The sequence below is a fragment of the Hyla sarda genome, chromosome 2 (genome assembly GCF_029499605.1).
Source record: "Hyla sarda isolate aHylSar1 chromosome 2, aHylSar1.hap1, whole genome shotgun sequence".
Classification (NCBI taxonomy): domain Eukaryota; kingdom Metazoa; phylum Chordata; class Amphibia; order Anura; family Hylidae; genus Hyla; species Hyla sarda.
In genome coordinates this window covers 229,620,833-229,643,701 of record NC_079190.1, presented here as the reverse complement: position 1 = coordinate 229,643,701, position 22,869 = coordinate 229,620,833, and the positions used below count along the sequence as shown (strand labels likewise).

Genomic DNA, 22,869 nt, shown 5'->3' with positions numbered 1-22,869 from the left:
CATCGGAGCTCACGATACGTAACATCTATTTGCGCCCCCCTGCCAACGGGGTTGCTAAGGGAGATCTATCAATTTGTGCCCCCCTTCCACTCATTGGGGCACATGAGGAATATAAGGCTGCGACCCATCTACTAGAACAGATCAAGCCAGAAGCAGTGGTGAGAGATACTCTGTATCATTCATTCATCAACTTTTTAATTAATTTATATTATTGTTGCCGGTGGGGTCCGGCTTTAGCTTCAACTGCCTCGGTCCTTCTGTTGTGAGCTGCACCTTATTTTTAAGGATGTGTATATTTAGCCAGCTCTGCAGTGGATATGTATATACAGTCATCGCCATAGGCATGTGTGTATACATCCACCTCCACCATGGATGTGCATATACAGTCAGCTCAATAGGCATGTGTATATACAGTCAGCTTCGCAATGGATGTGTATATTTAGCTAGCTCTGCAGTGGATATGTATATACAGTCATCGCCATAGGCATGTGTATATACAATCACCTCCACCATGGATGTGCATTTACAGTCAGCTCAATAGGCATGTGTATATATAGTCAGCTTCGCAATGGATGTGTATATTTAGCCAGCTCTGCAGTGGATATGTATATACAGTCATCGCCATAGGCATGTGTATACACAACCACCTCCACAATGGATGTGCATATACAGTCAGCTCAATAGGAATGTGTATATACAGTCAGCTCGCAATGGATGTGTATATTTAGCCAGCTCTGCAGTGGATATGGATAAACTATACAGTAAGCTCCACAATGGATGTGTATATACAGTCATCTCCATATTGGATGTACAGAGTCACAATTATATTGTGATAATATAGTATTACTAGAATGGGGTTTAGTATAGCAATAAAGGGGTTTGTTAACATTTCCAGGATGACAGGAATGTTCTCTATATTGCACCGACAGATATGGGAGCAAATCTATATTCTATACAGAGGAAAGTAGAACACACAAAAAATCTGAGGTAAGTTCTTTAGTTGATATAGAAAGTAAAACACTGGTGGCACTGATGTCCCAGTCAATACAATGTATACAGTCGCTATCTACAAAAACTGAAGGAACTGTTCTTGCAATGACACTGCTTATTTTAAGGCTAGCAGGCCAGTCCAACCCATTGCAGAATGCTGTGTATGTTTATTCCAATGTCTTCTACTTAATGAGCATTACTGATGATTCATGCAGAATCTGACAACTTACATGTCCCTTTCTAGCTTGATCTGCACAAGCACAAAATGGCTCATTACCCAAACAAACACTTTTATAAAGATACAAACACACGGCTTGTTAAATGAGATCACAGTAGGAGTCTACCCCTGAGCTCTGCTGCTTTCCACAAAGACTTCATGCCTTCAGTCACCTGTCCCCGGGGATGGCGGTGTGCACGCAGGCGCAGGCGGCACTCTGATTAGGGAAAGTGAGCACATTGGACCTAATAAAAAGATACACGGCACAACATATGGTTTGTCTCGGTTATGCTAATAACCTGAGCAATTACTGCAGAACAAATTGTATAATTGTAACTGTTTCTCCTTGGGGACTCATCTCTCTCTCTCTCTCTTATAGTTTTGTCCCTCTCACTCTTTTTACACTTGCACCAGCCTGCCAAAAGAATTTTCCTTCCTTAGAAAGCATCAGTGATTTTGCGTAGACAACCACTGTGCATTATACAGTTTATGATCCTACATTTGTTTGTACATGATATGACTGAAGAAGGAAACCTGGTCTTGACTTGAGTGTCTCCCATAGTTGTAGTTATTGTGTACCATGTGATATAGCATACCACAGATCAATGATGGTTAGTGGCGCAATTTGTGAAATTACATAAGCACACATGGAAATTATGAAGCCAAATATGCCATAAAGATTCCATCTGCAGGGTAACTTACTGGCTAATTTCTACACATTTTTTTTTTCTAAGTAGTTTGCACATATGTTACTAAGAACTATGACATTGCTCCCTAGTCAGTGACTTAAATGCCACAATGACTTCTTAGTTGGCAACTGCAGACAGTGCCGCATACTCTGGGCCGGCCTTAGGTGTTCAGGCGCCCTGTGCGAGCTAACCTTGTTGCGCCCCCCCCTATTACCCCATAAACATACACAAAGAGGAAAACAACCTTTGTAACAACAAACACTGGGAGTTATAGTTCATACACCAGTGTTTCCCTGGCATACACACACATAACAGGGACTACAACTCCCAGCATGCGTCAATCAGGAGTCCCCCTCCTCACACATAGATATCATCCCCAGTATGATATTTATTCCCCTGCAGTCTATACATCCCCAGCCTGTGTAATATGTCTCCTTCACACACAGAAATCATCCCCAGCTTTCATGCTGTGATGTACCCCCCCTTATCCCCAGCCTGTGGAGTGCAGTATGTCCTCCTTCACACATAGAAGTCATTAGGGAGGTGAGGAGCTGTGCACGTACATCCTCTCTCCCCTCCCCCTGCTCTGTGTTTTCCCCGTGGTAAGTTAGGTCCTCTGAAGACAGAGCAGGGGGAGGGAGCTGTGTACATCCTCTCTCCCCTCCCCCTGCTCTGTGTTTTCCCCGTGGTAAGTTAGGTCCTCTGAAGACAGAGCAGGGGGAGGGAGCTGTGTACATCCTCTCTCCCCTCCCCCTGCTCTGTGTTTTTCCCCGTGGTAAGTTAGGTCCTCTGAAGACAGAGCAGGGAGAGGGGAGGGAGCTGAGCATGTACATCCTCTCTCCCCTCCCCCTGCTCTGTGTTTTCCCTGTGGTAAGTTAGGTCCTCTGAAGACAGAGCAGGGGGAGGGAGCTGTGTAATCCTCTCTCCCCTCCCCCTGCTCTGTGTTTTTCCCCGTGGTAAGCTAGGTCCTCTGAAGACAGAGCAGGGAGAGGGGAGGGAGCTGTGCACGTACATCCTCTCTCCCCTCCCCCTGCTCTGTGTTTTCCCCGTGGTAAGTTAGGTCTTCTGAAGACAGAGCAGGGGGAGGGGAGAGAGCTGTGTACATCCTCTCTCCCCTCCCCCTGCTCTGTGTTTTCCCCGTGGTAAGTTAGGTCCTCTGAAGACAGAGCAGGGGGAGGGAGCTGTGTACATCCTCTCTCCCCTCCCCCTGCTCTGTGTTTTCCCCGTGGTAAGTTAGCTCCTCTGAAGACAGAGCAGGGAGAGGGAGCTGTGTACATCCTCTCTCCCCTCTCCCTGCTCTGTGTTTTTCCCCGTGGTAAGTTAGGTCCTCTGAAGACAGAGCAGGGGGAGGGGAGGGAGCTGTGCACGTACATCCTCTCTCCCCTCCCCCTGCTCTGTGTTTTCCCCGTGGTAAGTTAGGTCTTCTGAAGACAGAGCAGGGGGATGGGAGGGAGCTGTGTACATCCTCTCTCCCCTCCCCCTGCTCTGTGTTTTCCCCGTGGTAAGTTAGGTCTTCTGAAGACAGAGCAGGGGGAGGGGAGGGAGCTGTGCACGTACATCCTCTCTCCCCTCCCCCTGCTCTGTGTTTTCCCCGTGGTAAGTTAGGTCTTCTGAAGACAGAGCAGGGGGAGGGGAGGGAGCTGTGTACATCCTCTCTCCCCTCCCCCTGCTCTGTGTTTTCCCCGTGGTAAGTTAGGTCTTCTGAAGACAGAGCAGGGGGAGGGGAGGGAGCTGTGTACATCCTCTCTCCCCTCCCCCTGCTCTGTGTTTTCCCCGTGGTAAGTTAGGTCCTCTGAAGACAGAGCAGGGGGAGGGGAGGGAGCTGTGCACGTACATCCTCTCTCCCCTCCCCCTGCTCTGTTTTCCCCGTGCAAACTTGCAACCTCCCCGTGGTAAGTTAGGTCCTCTGGGGACAGAGCAGAGGGAGGGGAGGGAGCTGTGTACATCCTCTCTCTCCCCCTGCTCTGTCTTCTTGTCTAATGCAGAGCTGCATCCTCCATCCTCCGGGAGGGGGAGATAAGGGGGCGTGGCCTAATTATCTCATGCCGACTTCGGGACCTTGGGAGCGGGCCGACTTTTGCATGGGTTTTAAAATCTCACTTCACACCGGCCTGTTACACTGCGAGCTGTGTCGGACGCCCGGCACCCCTGTTGCTATGGCGCCCTGTGCGGCCGCCCAGCTCGCACACCCTAAAGGCTGACCCTGCGCATACTCCACCAATGTCAAGCAGCAGCTATGGAGACAAGCAGACTCATACATCCCTTAGCAAACATTATTAAATCCTCACGCTTAAAGGATAGTCACCCAGCTTTTTTTACTTCCTAGGAAATATGCAAATCACAGATATAACACAAAGTAGCATTTGTTTATCAGTTAAATATTCCGGCTTCATGTCCCCCAAGCAAATAAAAATAAATTATAGTAATATGTGTGTCCAGATTACACTATTGATAAATAATATTCTACATCAAGATGGTTAAAAAAGAGAAGCTGAAAGATTAGTTTCACAATTTGTTCTTCTTTATTAAAACTGGGGGTGGAGCGGTGAGAACAGTCATACCTGATAAGAGGAAAGGAATAAAAACATCTGGTGTACGTGTACTAATGCCAGAAGCCTTATATGTAAAATCCTGTCTCAGGCCTATATTGTGCAAGGACATATGTAAGAAAAATTATCATGCAGAGTCTCTATGGGTGGAAATAAGGCAAGGTAAAAACATTAAATTAATAATAGGGGTTTGCTATAAGTAGCAAAGTATAATGGAAGCAGCAGTAAACCTGCTAATGTTATTAGACGGGGCATCAAAGGAAGGTGAAGTGATTAAAGGGGTACTCCAGTGGAAAACTTTTTTTTTTTAAATCCACTGGTGCCAGAAAGTTAAACAGATTTGTAAATTACTTCTATTAAAAAAATCTTAATCCAGTACTTATTAGCTGCTGAATGTTACAGAGGAAATTCTTTTCTTTTTGGAACACAGAGCTCTCTGCTGACATCATAACCACAGTGCTCTCTGGTAACATCTCTGTAGAGCAGCATATGTTTTCTATGAGGATTTTCTTCTACTCTGGACAGTTCTTAAAATGGACAGAGGTGTCAGCAGAGAGCACTGTGGTCATGATGTCAGTAGAGAGCTCTGTTCCAAAAAGAAAATAATTTCCTCTGTAGTATTCAGCAGCTAATAAGTACTGGAAGGATTAAGATTTATTTAATAGAAGTAATTTACAAATCTGTTTAACTTTCTGGCAGCAGTTGATAAAAAAAAGTTTTCCACCGGAATACCCCTTTAATATGGGGGACTTCAACTACCCTGATATAGACTTGGAAGCTGAAACCTGCAGGTCAAGCAACACAAAACAGGTTTTTGGCAATAATAAAGGACAATTACCTTTCCCAATTAGTGCAGGATCCAGCAAGCAGGGGGAAAGGGGGGGCTCATTTCTGGAACGTTATACTAACCAATAGACCAGACATAATATGCAAAGTAGTATGTAGAGGTAGAGGGTTATCTTGGTAATAGTGACTGTAACTGTTTCATTTATATATATATATATATATATATATATATATATATATATCCAGATAGCAAGGAGGAGCAGCACACCAGGGATGCAAAGGTGTAGCGGGTGCAAGCGGGCCCAATCGCAGCCCGGGTCACTGGCAGCAGCAGTGTTGTATAGTAGAATAAAGTGTCCCGCAGCACTCCAGTAGTGATCAAAATAGGTTTATTACCTCAAGGTAAGATACAACGTTTCGACCGTCACCACGGTCTTTTTCAATCATGCTTGAAAAAGACCGTGGTGACGGTCGAAACGTTGTATCTTACCTTGAGGTAATAAACCTATTTTGATCACTACTGGAGTGCTGCGGGACACTTTATTCTACTATATATATATATATATATATATATATATGTCACTTGTGTTAGATAGTTGTTAAAGAGTACCTATCATCAACTAAACCGTCCCTAATCTCCCCTCCCCATCTGTCCCTGACTCTCACTGACTCTATCCCTGTCTTTATTTATTTGTACCCAAAACCACCTATAAATACCTCTTTTTCATCCCCTGTTGCTGCCCAAATCCTGCCGTGAGCAAGGGAGGAAGGGGGTGTGGCTCGGCAGGCGCAACAACATCTGATGCCTGTCGGGGCGCATTTCTGCCCTTCTTCCTCTTCAAACATATATATATATATATATATATATATATATATATATATATATATCTAATGCCTATATATGCCTATATATATCACTAATGCCCATTACCTTGCTACTCCCTGCTGAAGACCTCGATCACACTCAGGAGAGGCAGACCCGATCCTCTTCTGTGCAGCCGTGCGTAAGACCTCAATCAGACTCACTTGAGGCAGACAATCCTCTTCTGTTCAGCCGTGCGCTACACTGATATTTGGCCAGCGCACGCCGGCTCTCCTTGCAAGGGGGAGCAGCCTGATGACACGGTTGGTCAGGTCAGGAGTGCCCGTGCTGCAGTCACAACGCTTGCTCCCGCCTGTCTAATTCACAGGCGGGGAGCTGCACTGTGCTCTTCAAGTCCGGCTGCACTGAGATTTCAGACTCATGCTGCCAGGCCGGCATGAGTCCGAACTCTGTACAGGGACATGTAGGGAGACCCCTTGTGGTCAGTCTTTTAAAAGTAAAAAGACATAAAAATACATTTTTGTTAATCCCATGTTATTAAAAAGTTGTTTCTAATACATTGATTAACAAAGTATAAAAAGTTTTTTTGGTGACAGGTACTCTTTAAGATCATCAGTTTTGTAACCTAGATGTTTAAGATCGGTAAAGAAAAAGAAGCTTGTCTTGCTTTTTTTTTTTTCTGTAAAAAATAAAAAGGGACTGCAGCGTAATAAGCTTTCACATATTCTATAAGACAATGTCTACAAGTGGGGCTACAAAAGACATTAAACTTCGGGAAGACCAATTTTGACCAACTAATAGAGGACCTCCGTGGCATAGACTTGGACTTTGTCCTCAGTAATAAAAAACAGGCTAAATGGGAGATTTTTAAGAGCATCCTAAATAAATCTTGTGAACGACAAATAAATGTGTTCACAATAGGAGACCAATTTGGTTAAGCAAAACAGCTAGGGAGTCAATAACAATAAGGTTTTTTGAGTGCTTTTTTAATAGTTTTCTCTACTTTATCTGGGGAAAAAAACCCTATGGCATTGATGAAAAAAAGCCTTTCATCAGTTTGAAGCATGTTGAGTGAAGCCAGCATTTTCCACTATTAGGCTAGGTTTCCACTTTTATTTTTTTTTGCAAAAACGCCAATGAAAAACGCCCACTCTGCCGCATGGTGTTTTTTTTGTGAAAGAACACTGCGGCCAGATGTTAGATGGAACTGCAAAATGCCATATCCACTTGGCATTTTCCAGTTTGGTGTTTTTTTTTTTTTTTTTAATCCTTTTGGCGTTTTTCAGCTATTTTTTGCTCCTTGGCAGTTTTTCAAAAATGACCTCTTGTTGAGACTTTCGCGTTTTTTAAGCAAATTCTTGACAATTTTCTATGGGAGTGAAAAAAGCCAAGAAAAACGCCATGTGGGTTTTAACTTTGGCATTTTTGCGGGCGTTTTTTATTCTTTTTTTGGACTTTAGCAATCCAAGAGAGTGATAAAGATACCTTTTTTTTTATAAAATTTCGTAGGGTACCATTAAAAAAAATAATAAAAAGATATAGTAGTGATGGAAAAAACTTGTATTTAATGAAATGTATCTTTTTTCTAACTACATTTTTATTAATTTTTAAACAGGGATCAATTTATGTGTGCGGGCAGGGCACAAAAAATGTAGCTGACAATAATAAAAATGTTGTGTATGTTTTTCCCTTTTTTTTTTTTTTTTTTTTTAGGTAGTACTACTACTCCCAGCATGGAACACACTGTTCCATGATGGGAGCAGTAGTACTAGTAATAATTGATAGATCGCCTCTATAAATGATCCTTCTGGATCATTTATAGATGCTGCCGGCTGCTCTTCTATGGTCCCCTGCACAGCCATATATATACACCTATTCATATTTCCCACAGAGAGCTGTGATTGGCCATGTGGTTTCAGCCAATCGCAACTCTCTGTGGGAAATATGAATAGTAGTGTTGGGCGCGAATATTCGCATTTCAAATTTTTATTGTGAATATCGCAAATTCGCGAATATTGCGAATAAATTCTTTATATATTCGAAATTGCGAATATTCTTTTTTTCCGCATATGCGCATATTTGCATATGTGAATATTCGCATATGCACATATTCGCATATGTGAATATTCGCATATTCCTTCTTTTCTTTTGTGGGCCAATTAGAATGATGCAAATACACTTGTCAGAGGTTATCAACAACATCCCTAGCAACCAATAGTAAAGTCACTGTTTTCTTCCTCGAATACGGAATATGTGAATATTCACATATACGAATATGCGAATATAACGAATATGCGAAATTCGCGAATATAGGACGAATCTTCGTCTATATATCGTGAATTTGAATATGGCCAATGCTGCTCATCACTAATGAATAGGTGTATATATATGTCAGTGCAGGGGACCATAGAAGAGCGGCGCCCACATCTATACATTATACAGGACGATCGCATTGGGTGTCGCTCCGATCTGTCTATTAATGCAGGTACTACAGCTTCCAGCATGGAGCAGAGTGTGCTCCATTTTGGGAGTAGTAGTACCTGCAGTGAAGGACAGATCACAGTGAGTGTCACTCCTGACACCCGCTGCGATTGTCCTATCTATTGCAGAGATGTGGAGCGGCTCTGTACAGCGCTCCGCATCTCTGCACTATACTCTGGCCAGCCAGTGATATGAATAGAACATCACTGATTCATATTTCCCGCTGAGAGCGGTGATTGGCTGCAACCATTCGGACAATCCCCACTCTGGGTGGAAAATATGAATGAGTGATGTGCGTATCTATTCACATCACTGGCCGGCCGGAGTACAGAGCAGAGATGGGAGCGCTGTATTGAGCTGCTCCGAATTTCTGCAATAGAAATAGGACAATCGTATTGGGTGTCAGGAGTGACATTCGGGGCGATTTTTCTATTAGTACAGGTACTACTACTCCCATTATGGAACCATCTGTAATAGTGCTACCTAAAAAAAATTAAAATAGAGGGAAAAAAAGTGAAACACACACACACTTTATTAAAAATTTATAAAAATTTTGCTTTAAAAAATAAAAATTTCGTTAAATACATTTTTTCCCATCCCTACTGCATCTTTTTTTTTTTTTGTACCCAACAAATTCAGAAAAAAAAACGCCAAAGGGGCCAAAAATGCAATTTCCACTCAAAGGCAAAAACGTAGGAAAAACCTGTGGCAGTTTTTATGGCCTTTTTTAAGTGTAAACAAGGTACTGTGATTTGTGTATTTCCTATGAAGTGAAAGACCCAGATGACCACTTTTTAAGTGTGGGGATTCCATATTTTTTTTGCCAAGGGTTGTACTTGCTGTTCAAGAGAATTAATAAGCCTGGGTCTGTACAGTCGCTACTTGATATTTAAAGAAGCTTGTGAGAAGTCAGCTACATGTGTCAAGTGCAGCAACTCTACATTGCAAAAATAATCCCACGTTAGCTGGAGCAGGCGATGATAAAGTAAGAGCTTCATCTCTCACTAATTTCTTATGGAGATCACTGATAGGAGCTCTCTATCTGCCTTGTCTTCTCTTCATTACCTTCTCCTATATATGGTACTGGGCAGTGGGTAGCACAGTGCACCTGGCACTTGGCACTAATCATCCTCATTGTCATTGTCTCCAAAAATATAATTTGCAATGATTGGAACCAGAGAGGTCACTGAAACATGGCTCGCATTGGCATTCGCTAAAATTCATATAACAGGTAGGACAGGAATTTGCATCAGCTCCCTGCCATATTGTGTTTTTTACAAACTTTGGGGGACATTTATCAAGCTGTCTTATAGTAAGATTCTCTTTGCTGCCCATAGCAATCAATCACAGTTCAGCTTTCATTTTACTCGAACTCTTTAACACGTTAAAGTTGAACTCCGGTGCTAAGACATCTTATCCCCGATCGCGGGGGTCCCACCGCTGGGGACCCCCGTGATCTTGCACGCAGCACCCCATTACAATCAGTCCCCGGAGCATGTTCACTCCAGGTCTGATTACTGGTGATCACGGGGGCTGGAGCATTGTGACATCATGGCCCCGCCCCTGTGTGATGTCCCGCTCCGCCCCCTCAATGCAACCCTATGAGAGGGGGCGTGACCGCATTGTGACATCCTGGCCCCTCCCAGTGTGATGTCACACTCCGCCCCCTCAATGCAAGCCGTGATGTCACAATGCTCCGGCCCCCGTGATCGCCAGTAATCAGACCCGGAGCGAACACGCTCCGGGGACTGATTGTAACGGGGTGCTGCGTGCAAGATCACGGGGGGCCCCAGTGGCGGGACCCCCTGCGATCGGGAATAAGATGTCTTAGCGTCGGAGTACCCCTTTCAGGACATTGGGCGTACCTGTACTTGCTTCACACCTGTTGCGCTACATATCTGCTTGCTATGAGCAGCCAGGTTCCGAGTTGCAGTTGGGAGATTTTTTTAAAGTGCCCTTCAATGGCAGTTTTGTAAATCAGTTGAAATAAATTGAAGGGCGGGGGCTCACACTAATAGATGATGAATGAGTATCGAGGTACTGTATGATACACGTTAACCCTACGTGTCAAAGTATAATATAGAAAAATATATGGAGATACAGACCTCTAGATACACATTTAGTGTTCGGATAGAATGTATAGTGATTAATGGTCTGGTGTCAGGATATGGCGATATTACTTGACATTTATTACTGACTGGGTATTATACCCGATTAGTAGTGTTGAGTGATATTAATAGTTGAATGGATGTAGTGCTAATAAATAAATTATTTAAAATATACACAGGCTAAGTGATGATAGGATTTTGATAGTAAATTTTAATAATTGGTATTGCGTGTGCGGCTGTGCAGGGCCCTTGCACTAACCCCACCTATAAAAATACTTTGTTAAAACAAATAAGGCATATAGTATACACTAACATGTGATAGATAAGCAATAGTAAAATGGATGCAATAAAAATAGATAAGAGAGATCAGCAGTCCCTAATTGTAATAGCTGGAATTATAATAGTTAATATGATACAGTTCAGTGAAAGGGAATATTGCTTGATTCCTCGATGGTTATCCACTGCAACAAAGTTCAAAGGGCTATGCAGAGTTCAAAGTGTTAAGCAATATATGGTGGAAGTTCAAGGTGCTACAAAATGTATGATTATGATCCTCCACTAAGTTAGCAAATGACTTGAAAGAGGTTGTAGCAATTGTAGCAATTGTAATGGAGGACTATTGTAGCAATTGTTGCAAAGTACATGTGAAAGTTGTTGGTGCACAGCACCGCTCACCGCTTCCCTGGTGCGCTCCGATGTGTAGTATGGTCCTTCTCGTTCTCAGGCTGGCACAGCTCGGTAGGTGGCCTGATGGAAAAGCCTGGGATCTCCCTGCGCTGGCTCAGGGTCTTGCTGCCGGGAGTTGGTAGATGCCGTGGAGACGGTGAATACCATGGAGACGGTGTTCTGCGCTGGGGGAAGGCTGCACTTAGATGGTCCGGAGTCTGGCACAGGTCTGCCTCTGGCCGATGGATAAGGCGGGTGCAGGTGAGAGGTGGATGTGCTGGGATGATAGCGGAGCCGCGTTTATAATCTATATTTATAAATATATAGCCACTGAAGAAGGGGACACCCCGAAACGCGTTTGGTGTTATATCCAGTCCAATCAGCCAAATACCATTTGCAACTGCTGGAGCACGCATTTTCGCATGAGGATGCGGCTCCGCTATCATCCCAGCACATCCACCACTCACCTGCACCCGCCTTATCCATCGGCCAGACGCAGACCTGTGCCAGACTCCGGACCATCTAAGTGCAGCCTCCCCCCAGCGCAGAACACCGTCTCCACGGTATTCACCGGCTCCACCGCATCTACCAACTCCCGGCAGCAAGACCCTGCGCCAGCGCAGGGAGATCCCAGGCTTTTTCATCAGGCCAGCTGCCGAGCTGTGCCAGCCTGAGAACGAGAAGGACCGTGCTACACATCGGAGCGCACCAGGGAAACGGTACTTTGCAACAATTGCTACAATAGTCCTCCATTACAATTGCTACAATTGCTACAACCTCTTTCAAGTCATTTACTAACTTAGTGGAGGATCATAATCATACATTTTGTAGCACCTTGAATTTCCACCATATATTGCTTAACACTTTGAACTCTGCATAGCCCTTTGAACTTTGTTGCAGTGGATAACCATCGAGGAATCAAGCAATATTCCCTTTCACTGAACTGTATCATATTAACTATTATAATTCCAGCTATTACAATTAGGGACTGCTGATCTCTCTTATCTAATTTTATCGCATCAATTTTACTATTGCTTATCTATCACATGTTAGTGTATACTATATGACTTATTTGTTTTAACAAAGTATTTTTATAGGTGGGGTTAGTGCAAGGGCCCTGCACAGCCGCACACGCAATACCAATTATTAAAATTTACTATCAAAATCCTATCATCACTTAGCCTGTGTATATTTTAAATAATTTATTTATTAGCACTACATCCATTCAACTATTAATATCACTCAACACTACTAATCGGGTATAATACCCAGTCAGTAATACATGTTAAGTAAATCGCCATATCCTGACACCAGACCATTAATCACTATACAGTCTATCCGAACACTAAATGTGTATCTAGAGGTCTGTATCTCCATATATTTTTCTATAGTTTTGTAAATCAGGTCTGAACTGGCTTAGGTGTGCCACTTTTTGGAGTGAGTGTGCGATTTTTTTTAATGCCTATGTGCAACATTCCCGCTTCATAAATTCATCGCCATTGCAAAGTAAAAACTAAAAGTTGTTTAAGTAAGGCTGTTTGGTACTTTCTGCGTACCCACAAAAGTTGCAAAAAAAAGTGCTTGGGTACACGTGCAACATTTTGTGCACCCGATGTAAGCAAAAAAAACAAAACTCGAAATGCAATGATAAATCTCCCCATCTATGTTTTTAAATAAGTATTTTATGATAGATTGTTGATGTATTCATATCATAAAATGTATACAATAATTTTCATGGTGCAGTTGTTATGTATTCATTTAGGTATATATATTGTATTGACGTTATTAATTTTATGGCCCTAACAATTTCAACTGAGTGGAAACATTACTTAATTTATGGTAAAAAAAAAAAGAATTGGCCAGAGGCATAGCTTGTAGCTTCAGGGTCCCAATGCAAAGTCTGCAACAGGGCCCAATATGCCAATTACTGTACTGCTCTCTTATGGGTTTTGGGGCTCCCTTAGGTACCAGGGCCCCGGTACGACAACTACCTCTGCCATTGGATAAAGGAACAGTCAGATAACCAACCAATCCTCCATCTGTTGGACATTTCAAATCTAGTAGCTATTGCTGACTATTCATAAGAGATCTTATTTGAACATGCCAGCTCCGATATATGTTCATTGAAATAGAAGAAGGGGATAGGCATATGAAGACACTTATGTTCCAGGTAACGAAATTTGGGCATGTTTGGACAATGTGCTGTCCACAGTTTTCCACAGGTCGACCGAATTGCCATGAGCTGCAGTATTTTGTGTTTAGAGGGTAATGATAGAGAGTGTATTTGTCACAGGATATGGGAATATATGAACATGTCATGGCATCTTTGAAGTGATGGCAGCAAGGAGGTCTCCAGTACATGATTACATACAGGGTTTTTTAAGGATCAGTGTCAGCAGTAGGTCTTAATGGAAGGATCCTCAGAGGCAGTGTCACTGTTAGTGTCGTTGTTAGCTTGTGTCACTTATTTCCCTTCCGCTCGGAGCTGCAGGACAGACAGCTTAATGGCGCACACATCTTATTGACTCCCAGAATAGACATGAGATCAACGGGCTTAATAGTTATCACTTCCCCATGTCCTCCACTATAATTGTTTTGTCAGCAATGTTAAAAGAAAAGGTAATCTTGACTCCATCACCTATCTGTGCTCTGGTATTACGAGAATAGTTCTCTTGAAGCTTGGATTAAAGGAAAAGACAAAACATATGGTTTATCTCCCACTAGACATATATTCATTTATTTCCATCGAAACGATAAACAGAAAATATTAGTTTATTTATCTGTCTGTATTCATGTACATACAGACTTATCAACAGTATTCACACTGCTGCCTTTGATTCAAGCTGGTCATACCAATTCAGGTGCGTTCAGCTGACTGAAGGGGCTAGGGCCCTCATGCGAACACTTGGCCTCCCCTTTTCCTAAGTTACCTAATATATGTGCTGTATGTTTAAAGGTAACCTGTCAGTGGTTTCATCCTGCCCAAACCACAAGCAGCATGAAACAAATGATTTACTCTAAATGCTATAACCTGAACGAGGTAACTAGACATTGTTGTGGTCCTCACAGCTGCTCTCCACCCTGCGGGGCATAATTGACAGGTCTCCCTTTAGGCTGGGTTCACATATGTCCGGCATCCGGCATAGGTGAACTCAGCCTAAATCTCGACGCAACTGATGCCACAACTGATGACAACTTGTCATCAGGTGTATGGCATGCGGCGTCCATTGTTTCTGGGCAAAGGACAGGGGAACGCAGCAAGCTGCGTTCCGCTGTCCGGTGCCCTCCGGCATGTTCAACCATCCGGCGTCAAAATTGAGATGCTGGATGATTGTGAACTGTCCCATTCAAATGAATGGGATCAGTTCTAGCATCAGTTTCCCTCCAGTGCACGCCGGAAGGAAACTGTGCCGGACGACTGATATATGTGAACCCAGCCTTATAGGGTCAATAAGGCCAGGTGGGGTGGAGAGCAGCTGCAGGGACAAATTTCCACGAGCAGATACTCCATTCCTGGTAGGTTTTAAAGCTATGCTGTAGAATTTAAAATTTTTGCTTTTTTTCTTTTAACATAGCCTGTCTCTGTTTAAAGCTGCGTGAGGTTCGGGCAGCATAAAACCACCAACAGTTAATGGAAATGTATTATTAATAAATACATCCATGAGGCTGAATGCTATTGTGGCATATAAAATGTGTAAATATATCTACATTCATAGCACATAGAAGAGTGACCAGCTGAAAATGACTGTAGATCTATAAAGATATCTTAATAAGGTCAAGTCTTTTCATGTAGACACAGTAAATATCACAGAGCTATGAAAGAGTTATCACCAAATAATAATAATAAGCTTAACTTTTTTTCAGGCAAAAAGTTCTTATGATGTTTAATGGCAAGTTGCTCTTACTAAATTCCCTACCCTGGCGTTTTACCAATAGTAGTTGGCACATAAAAAGGCTCAGATCAGAGCTTCTAGGAGAGGAAAGCTTCTTTACAAACTGGCCAGTTCACCAGTATTATTAAGAATCCATGGGATACTGTAGCTATGGTTTAAATTAATATGGAAATATGTTTAACTGAGAAAATGTATGTTACCATCATCCCAAAACCCTTGCACTGCAATACTTCTTCCATTTACAATGAGCCCACCCTTACCTAGCTTTGTATCCATTACTATAATGATACAACTACCATAAATAGGTTTTTTAAGATGTGATGGCCTTTCTTTCAATATTAGATTGGTGAAGAACCAACCCCCGGCACCTCTGCTGAGGGGGGCACTGTGCTGGTGTGATTGCTGTGGCCTGCTCACTGTATATAAGCACAGCACCATACATTTAGGAATGGCTGCACCTGGTATTGTAGCTTGTTCTTTTCATTTCTTTGGCAGCTCACTGTCCCTTTTCTGCACCAATTTGAAATGACACACCTTAGTTTAGGAAAATGTTATTAAAGGGGTACTCCTGCCCTGAAACATCTTATCCCCTATCTGAAGGATAGGGGATAAGGTGTCTCACCACGGGGGTCCCGCTGCTGGGGACCCCCACAATCTTGTATTCACCTTCCACCTGTTTGAGCTGCATGCTGCGGTGCCAGCTCACAAACAGCCAGGTGGCGACCACTCCGCCCCTGTGTGACATCACCCCCCACCCACCGCGGCGTGCAGCTCAAACAGGTGGGTGGCGAATACAGCTCAAACAGGTGGGTGGCGAATACAAGATTGCGGGTGTCCCCAGCGGCGGGACCCCCGCGGCAAGACATCTAATCGCCTATGCCTTGGATAGGGGATAAGATGTCTCAGGGCTGGAGTACCCCTTTAAAAGTAAAAGATATGGCAGTATACTAAGGGGCCCAGTGTGGCAGCATTATACTCAGGGGCACAGTATGTGGCAGAATAATATTCAGGGGCACAATGTTGGCAATATTATATTTAAGGGGCACATTGTGTGGCAGTATTATATTCTGGGGCCCAGTATGTGGCAGCTTTATACTCAGGGGCACCATATGTGGCAGAATTATATTCTGGGGCACAGTATGTGGCAGCTTTATACTCAGGGGCACCATATGTGGCAGAATTATATTCTGGGGCACAGTATGTGGCAGCTTTATACTCAGGGGCACCGTATGTGGCAGTATTATATTCTGGGGCACAGTATGTGGCAGCTTTATGAACCCTATAATAACTGACTTTATCACGTACTAAAACCAACAATATGACTGGGCCAAAGCAGCTGACACTATGACATTGGCATTGTGGTTGGCACCATTTTATGGACACTATGATGGACCATATTACATGGTTATATTTTAAAGTCACATTGTTATATTATTTTGGCAATATGTGCTGCTATATGGGGTCTACTATTTGGACACTGAATAGTGCTTTACTCCAACATTATATGGAGGAAGTAAATGGGCAAATATGCTAGTATTATGCTGGTGCTTCATAGAGGCACAGTTTTCACCATTATTTTTCCTGCCATGGTTAGCTTACAGTAACAATATAGCTTTTCATAACAGAACAGTACTATGTGTGTGGTTATTCGGACAGTAGGATCCAATAAGAGAAGTAAATCTAGTACATCATATACTATATATATCAATATATCCACAGCAGAAGACCTTTGTGATAATGTCAATCTGGTGCTTTCGATCAATCTGCATTCCAATAGCAACATTCCATATATCACTGTACTAAATCACTAAACATTATTACATATTTTTTCTTTGATACATTATAGGATTTAACTTAGTTTATGGTGCCATATTACCTTACTGTGAAGTGTTCTACAGTTGCATTTGGTTGAATGTAAAGCAGGATGCTGAGAATCTCTCCAGGACGCAGTGGCCGATCTGGAAGCCTGATAAAGATATTTGTATCCAAATGCTGTTCTTCCATCTGATCAACCTGAACTGGTTGGTATAAGCTAACACTACCAATCCTTAAAAGCGGATGTTGAGTTGGTCCTTCCCCTCCTCTGCGTGTATTTATATCATTTTGGCAGCTTCCGGTAGAGTCTGGTGTATGTAAAGTGTAGAAAAGTTCTATTTGTTGGCTTTCTCCATTAAGATCTGCTCTATCAGGTGTTGATTTCCGTCTTCCCATAGGTGCTGCTGTCCACCCAAACCAACTCTGAGGCAGTTCAGCCTGAGCAAGACATGTGGCAAGACTTCCCCGTAAGCGGCATGAAGTCTTGCGCTCTCGCATCTCCTGAAAAACATGAAGCCGGACACAGGGAAGACGTTCTGTGACACCAAAATCATCCCAATCACGGCCAGCTACATAAAAGAGCACCTGTACAAACGGTTGTGTGGCAGGAACCTTTGTACGAATAATGTAAGCTCTTATTTTCCAGTTTACAGTGAGTCGATCAGGGACTTCTAATATACTTGAAGGCTGAAGTAATTCCTTTGGCAAAACCTGTCCAGAAGCAAAAGGTCCCAGTGTGACATTCAGAACAGGTAATTCCTTTGTTTGAAAAACCACAAAAGGCTCTGAGCGCTGCAGCAGAGGCATACTTGAATTCCATGTGGGTAGTGGCCCTTCTTCTCGCAAAAAGAAGGCAAGGCGGGTATTTGATAGGCGATAAATCACTGGTAGTATGGCAGATGGAGGCGGTGGAAGGGCTGTTGGATGGATTGTAGGGAGCACTTTACAAGATGCTGAAAAATAAGAATTAACAATCATTAAACAGCATAAAGGAAGATGTCAAAAAAGTCATTGCATGGCATGGACTTGTATCTCTGTACATATAATAATCATAAAACTAGTATAACAAATCACCAAAAAAACATAACATTAAAGGGGTATTTAGGCTTTATACATCTTATCCCCTATCCAAAGGATAGGGGATTAGATGTATGATGGCAGGGGTCCCATCGCTGCGGGACCCCTACGATCATACATCTAATCCCCTATCCTTTGGATAGGGGATAAGATGTATAAAGCCAAAATACACCTTTAACATGTGATCATGCTAAACTAGATTGTGAAGTGACTTTTGCCTGTATACACCGCCACATACAGGAATGGCTTGATATTTTGTTTTTACTGCAAAGCACAGATCCATGTATTGTTGCTTGCATCAGATTCACAGTAGCAGTATTATTTACTTATGATAGGAAGGTAGGTAGGCAGATAGATAGATAGATAGGTCTAGGTATGTGTAAACTTAAGCACAGAACAGGGCAATGTTTATTTTTTTGATCACTCTGAACTGCAGAGATGAGGGAAAAGGGAAAAAGAAGGCAAATAAGGCAGAAAATCACTGAAGCATCTTTGCACACAGCTAGAAATGTTCTGAGATGTGATCACTTGGTGCTCAGTGCTCTGATGGTTTCTTTAACAGTTAGGTCCTGTTAGCATGGGAAGATCTTCACAGCATGCAGAGTGGCCGAGGAGGGGGAGCTCTGTGTCAGCGCGCCTAATGGGGGTTAGGGAAGAAGATTTTGCTGCTTAGTATTCACACCCAGGCTCTTTGCTGAATGCAGACTCACTCCGCATCCAGAACTTGGCCAGAGCTCATCAGGGAGATGGGTGTTTGCCAGACGTATGGAGGACAGAGTTGATTTCTTAACCCACTTAGGAAACAAGCAGAGCAAACTCATATCTACATATTTAGTCATTAATGAAAACTCCATGCAGCTGTTCCTATACTACAGATTAAACCATAGCATAACCACATATCAGACACAGCTGCTTCTGTCACCACCAGTAAAGTCAGTTAAATGCACAACATGCCGATCACCTATTGTAGCCAAATAATACAACATAGTTCCATTTTTGCCCACATAATTTATATTAGGTATTGGAACATGCATACATAGCCTGTAGATTATGCCATATACATTTATTTTTAATGCATCTACAGGTAGTGCAGGGAACCCCATTCAAGGGAATCTGTCAGCTGGATGTGCTTCTAAGATCTGTAGACACTGCTGGATAGCTAAAAAAAAAAAAAAAAAAAAAAAGCTGTACCTTTCCTGGAGCTATGGTTGCCAAACTTGCCTCTTTATTTCTCAGCCAAGTGTGAGGAAGGTGGGGCAGAAGCTGGTGTAGTGCCACAGAAGCTGGTGTAGTGCCACATCTACCACCCCCTTTCTTGACTGATGTACAGGGCTCTGTAATTCAATAAAGGAAGGGCAGGGAGGTGCAGGCGAGGGAGAAGGCCTGTCAAACTGTGGCACTACGCCAACTCAGCCACACACTTGACACTTGGTTGCGAAATAAAGAGGCAATATTATACGTTTTGCGTATCCAATAGCTATTCAGCAGTGTCTGCAGCTCTTACAAGCAAATAGAGCTGAGTGACCTAATTCCCATCATGTCAAATTTATAGGGGTCCATGAAGCTAAGATACAAAAAATGCTTGACAGTGATTCATAAAATAAACCGGTTACACTCAAAAACTTCGGCTCAATAAGGCTAAAAATAAGATATTGGCTTAAAGGGGTACTCTGGTGGAAAACTTTTTTTTTTAAATCAACTGCTGCCAGAAAGTTAAACATATTCATAAATTACTTCTATTAAAAAAAATCTTAATCCTTCCAGTACTTATTAGCTGCTGAATACTACATTGGAAATTCTTTTCTTTTTGGGACACAGTGCTCTCTCTGTTGACATCTTGACCACAGTGCTCTCTGCTGACATCTCTGTCCATTTTAGGAACTGTCCAGAGCAGCATATGTTTTCTATGGGGATTTTCTCCTACTCTGGACAGTTCTTAAAATGGACAGAGATGTCAGCAGAGAGCTGTGTGGTCATCAACAAAGAAAAAAGAAAGAACGGAGCACTGACCGGTCTGTAGCTGCAGGAATCTTCATTCATTTCATACGGCATTCCATATGGAGGGGGAGAACGGACAGTAGGTGAGACTTTGGGCAACGGACCGTATCACGCGTTAGCGCTTCTTCAGGCCTTACGGTCCTTAAAGGGGTACTCCGGTGCTTACACATCTTATCCCCTATCCAAAGGATAGGGGACAAGATGCCTGATCGTGGGTGTCCCACCGTAGGCTTGCATTGAGGGGCGGAGCGTGGCGTCACACCGGAGCCCAGGAGTGACGTCAAACGCCGACCGCCCTGTGGTCGCCCGTAATTAGACCCGGAGCGAACACCCTCCAGGGACTGATTACAAATGGGGTGCCGCGTGCAAGATCACGGGGGTCCCCAGCGGCGGAACTCCCGCGATCAAGCATCTTATCCCCTATCCTTTGGATAGGGGATAAGATGTGTAAGCACCGGAGAACCCCTTTAAGGGTTAAACAGATTTGTAAATTACTTTTATTAAAAATTCTTAATCCTTCCAGTACTTTTTAGCGGTTGTATACAACAGAGGAAATTCTTTTCTTTTGGGATTACTTTTCTGTCACTACCACAGTGCTCTCTGCTGACACCCCTGTCGATTTTAGGAACTGTCCAGAGCAGCATATGTTTGGTATGGGGATGTTCTCCTGCTCTAGACAGTTCTTGACATGGACAGAGATGTCAGCAGAGAGCACTGTGGTTGTGACAGAAAAAAAATCCAAAAAGAAAAGAATTTCCTCTGTAGTATACAGCCGCTAATAAGTTCTGTAAGCATAAGGATTTTTTAATAGAGGCAATTTACAAATCTGGCTTAAACATTAATCTGGCTGAGGTCTTTCTGATATATTGCAGCTTTGTCCCATTCAAATTAAAGGATTGGACCCTCTAATCTAACACGGATGGCCTAGGAAATCAATTTTAAGACTCTGGATAACCTATTCTAAGTCTCATGTACATTTATATTCTATCTCTACAGAGCCACGCAACAATGTACTAACTGCACTACATCCCTGTGGTGCCTTGAGCATTTACTATATTCCCTTCTAAAAGCACAATAGGCAGTCAACATGCTTTGCGAAGTCACACGTACTGCCAGTAACCCTGCTGCTTTAATCGAAAATTTTCAAGGCTCAACCTTCAAAAATGGTTTTAGATCTGAGCAATTCTATGAGAAAACATTGTGTAGAGTTTAAATTAAGCTATTGTAATGCTGACCTTTATTACTGTATGTTTATATAACATTGTACACTTTTAGCGTGTCTACATTGTACAAAACAGTAGCAAATAATTCCCATTCTGTTCAATTCATTCATTCAGTATCAAATCTGATGAAACTTTAGGAAAGTCATAAAACTCCAGTAAAATCTGGATAACTATAGTTATATTAGACAATTATAAGATACTTGTCAATACTTTAACCTCCCTTATCTCGATATGGTGATAGATCTCCAACATATTTGGTCTCTATATAACCTAAAGCAAAATAATCTCTGTGGAACAATATTCTTGAGCACCTCTTAACTAGTAATGTGTTCACCTCCGGTAGCTTGAAATATCATTACTAATACAGCAGAGACGTCCAGCAGAAAGCTGGCAGCTAGGCGGTAAAGACCTGGGAAAGTGAAGTGTTTGTTACTGAATGGGCTATGTAGTGACAGGGTGAAGGAGCCCGAAGGGTGCCAGAGGCAAGTTGATTTGTACACAGGTACCAGCAGGATGTTTGCTGCTGTGGTAGTAACAACGCCTACTCTCTGCTATATCCAATATGATGTTTTCCAGTCTGAGAACATGGCAAACACATTGTAATTGCTGGCACATCTCAAAAGGCTTAACAGGGAATGAAGCAGAAAACACAATTCCCCAACTGCCATGCTGGCCTGGGGTTTGGATGAAACATTTGTAGGCAAGAATATGAGAGGTCGGAATGACAAATGATGACAGAATGTAAGCCAAGGGGATAGGAGCCTCATCAAAGGGGAGGAAATTAGACAACTTCAAGGCATGAGATGAAAATGCAACCTTTAAACAAAGAACAAGAAAGAAGCAAAGCTGCTACAGCAGATAAAACATGGAAATGGAAATGTGACTTGTGTGAGCAATAGAAGTATGATAAAAACACCAAAGAAGGCATTTACAACTATAATATTATTTATAGGTAGTAGGTTTGTAACTTACTGACTATAATGGTACCTGTCCAGATTCTTCACTAATAAGTTATCAAATGAGTAGTATCACTGACATTGTTGTAATGGGTTACTACCTCCCTACAGACTGCACACTAAAAAAAAAAGGAGTAATTCGGCAGTAGTTTTTTTTTTTTTAACTAAGCCCATTCTGTCAGCTAAAGAAAACAACTTTACTTCCCTATTGTCTCGTATATGCTGCTCACAGCTTTCGGCTTGATTCCCTTCCTATTGCAAGGGTCGATCCTTCACAGTGCAGCTTAGTGAATCGGTGTCCACCGCAGTGTCCTGCCTGTGATTGGCTGAGCAGTACTGTGATGTATTGAGCCATGGTGCAGGAAGAAGACCAGCATCCCCTGATTCCTCCGGTATCCTGCTCCTAGCCTCCGGAGTAATCTTCTTCCTGGTGCAAGGTGTTGATCTGCCACAGTGCAGAAGTGTCCTGCTTCTGCCAGTAATTGTCTGGGTGGAGTGACGTATTGAGGAAGAAGACCGGGACTGAGGCTTAATACGTCATTTTGATGCTCAGCCAGTCACTGGACAAGATGGGACACCGATGTGGCCAGCAATTCGC

The 22,869-nt window shown here is 42.8% G+C and overlaps 1 protein-coding gene and 1 long non-coding RNA gene across 2 annotated transcripts in view; one reads left to right on the top strand and one right to left on the bottom strand.

Annotated features, from left to right (window-relative positions):
• Positions 1-22,869, bottom strand: part of TMEM132E (transmembrane protein 132E) — a 466,206-nt gene that overhangs the window by 91,173 nt on the left and 352,164 nt on the right. Inside the window, exon 2 of the mRNA XM_056556520.1 lies at positions 17,079-17,970. Coding sequence (XP_056412495.1) covers positions 17,079-17,970 — 892 coding nt within the window. The remainder of the gene's footprint in view (positions 1-17,078; positions 17,971-22,869) is intronic.
• Positions 47-17,537, top strand: LOC130355815 (uncharacterized). Its single transcript, XR_008888670.1, has 3 exons — positions 47-158; positions 930-987; positions 17,416-17,537. It is a non-coding gene; the product is annotated as an uncharacterized LOC130355815 (long non-coding RNA).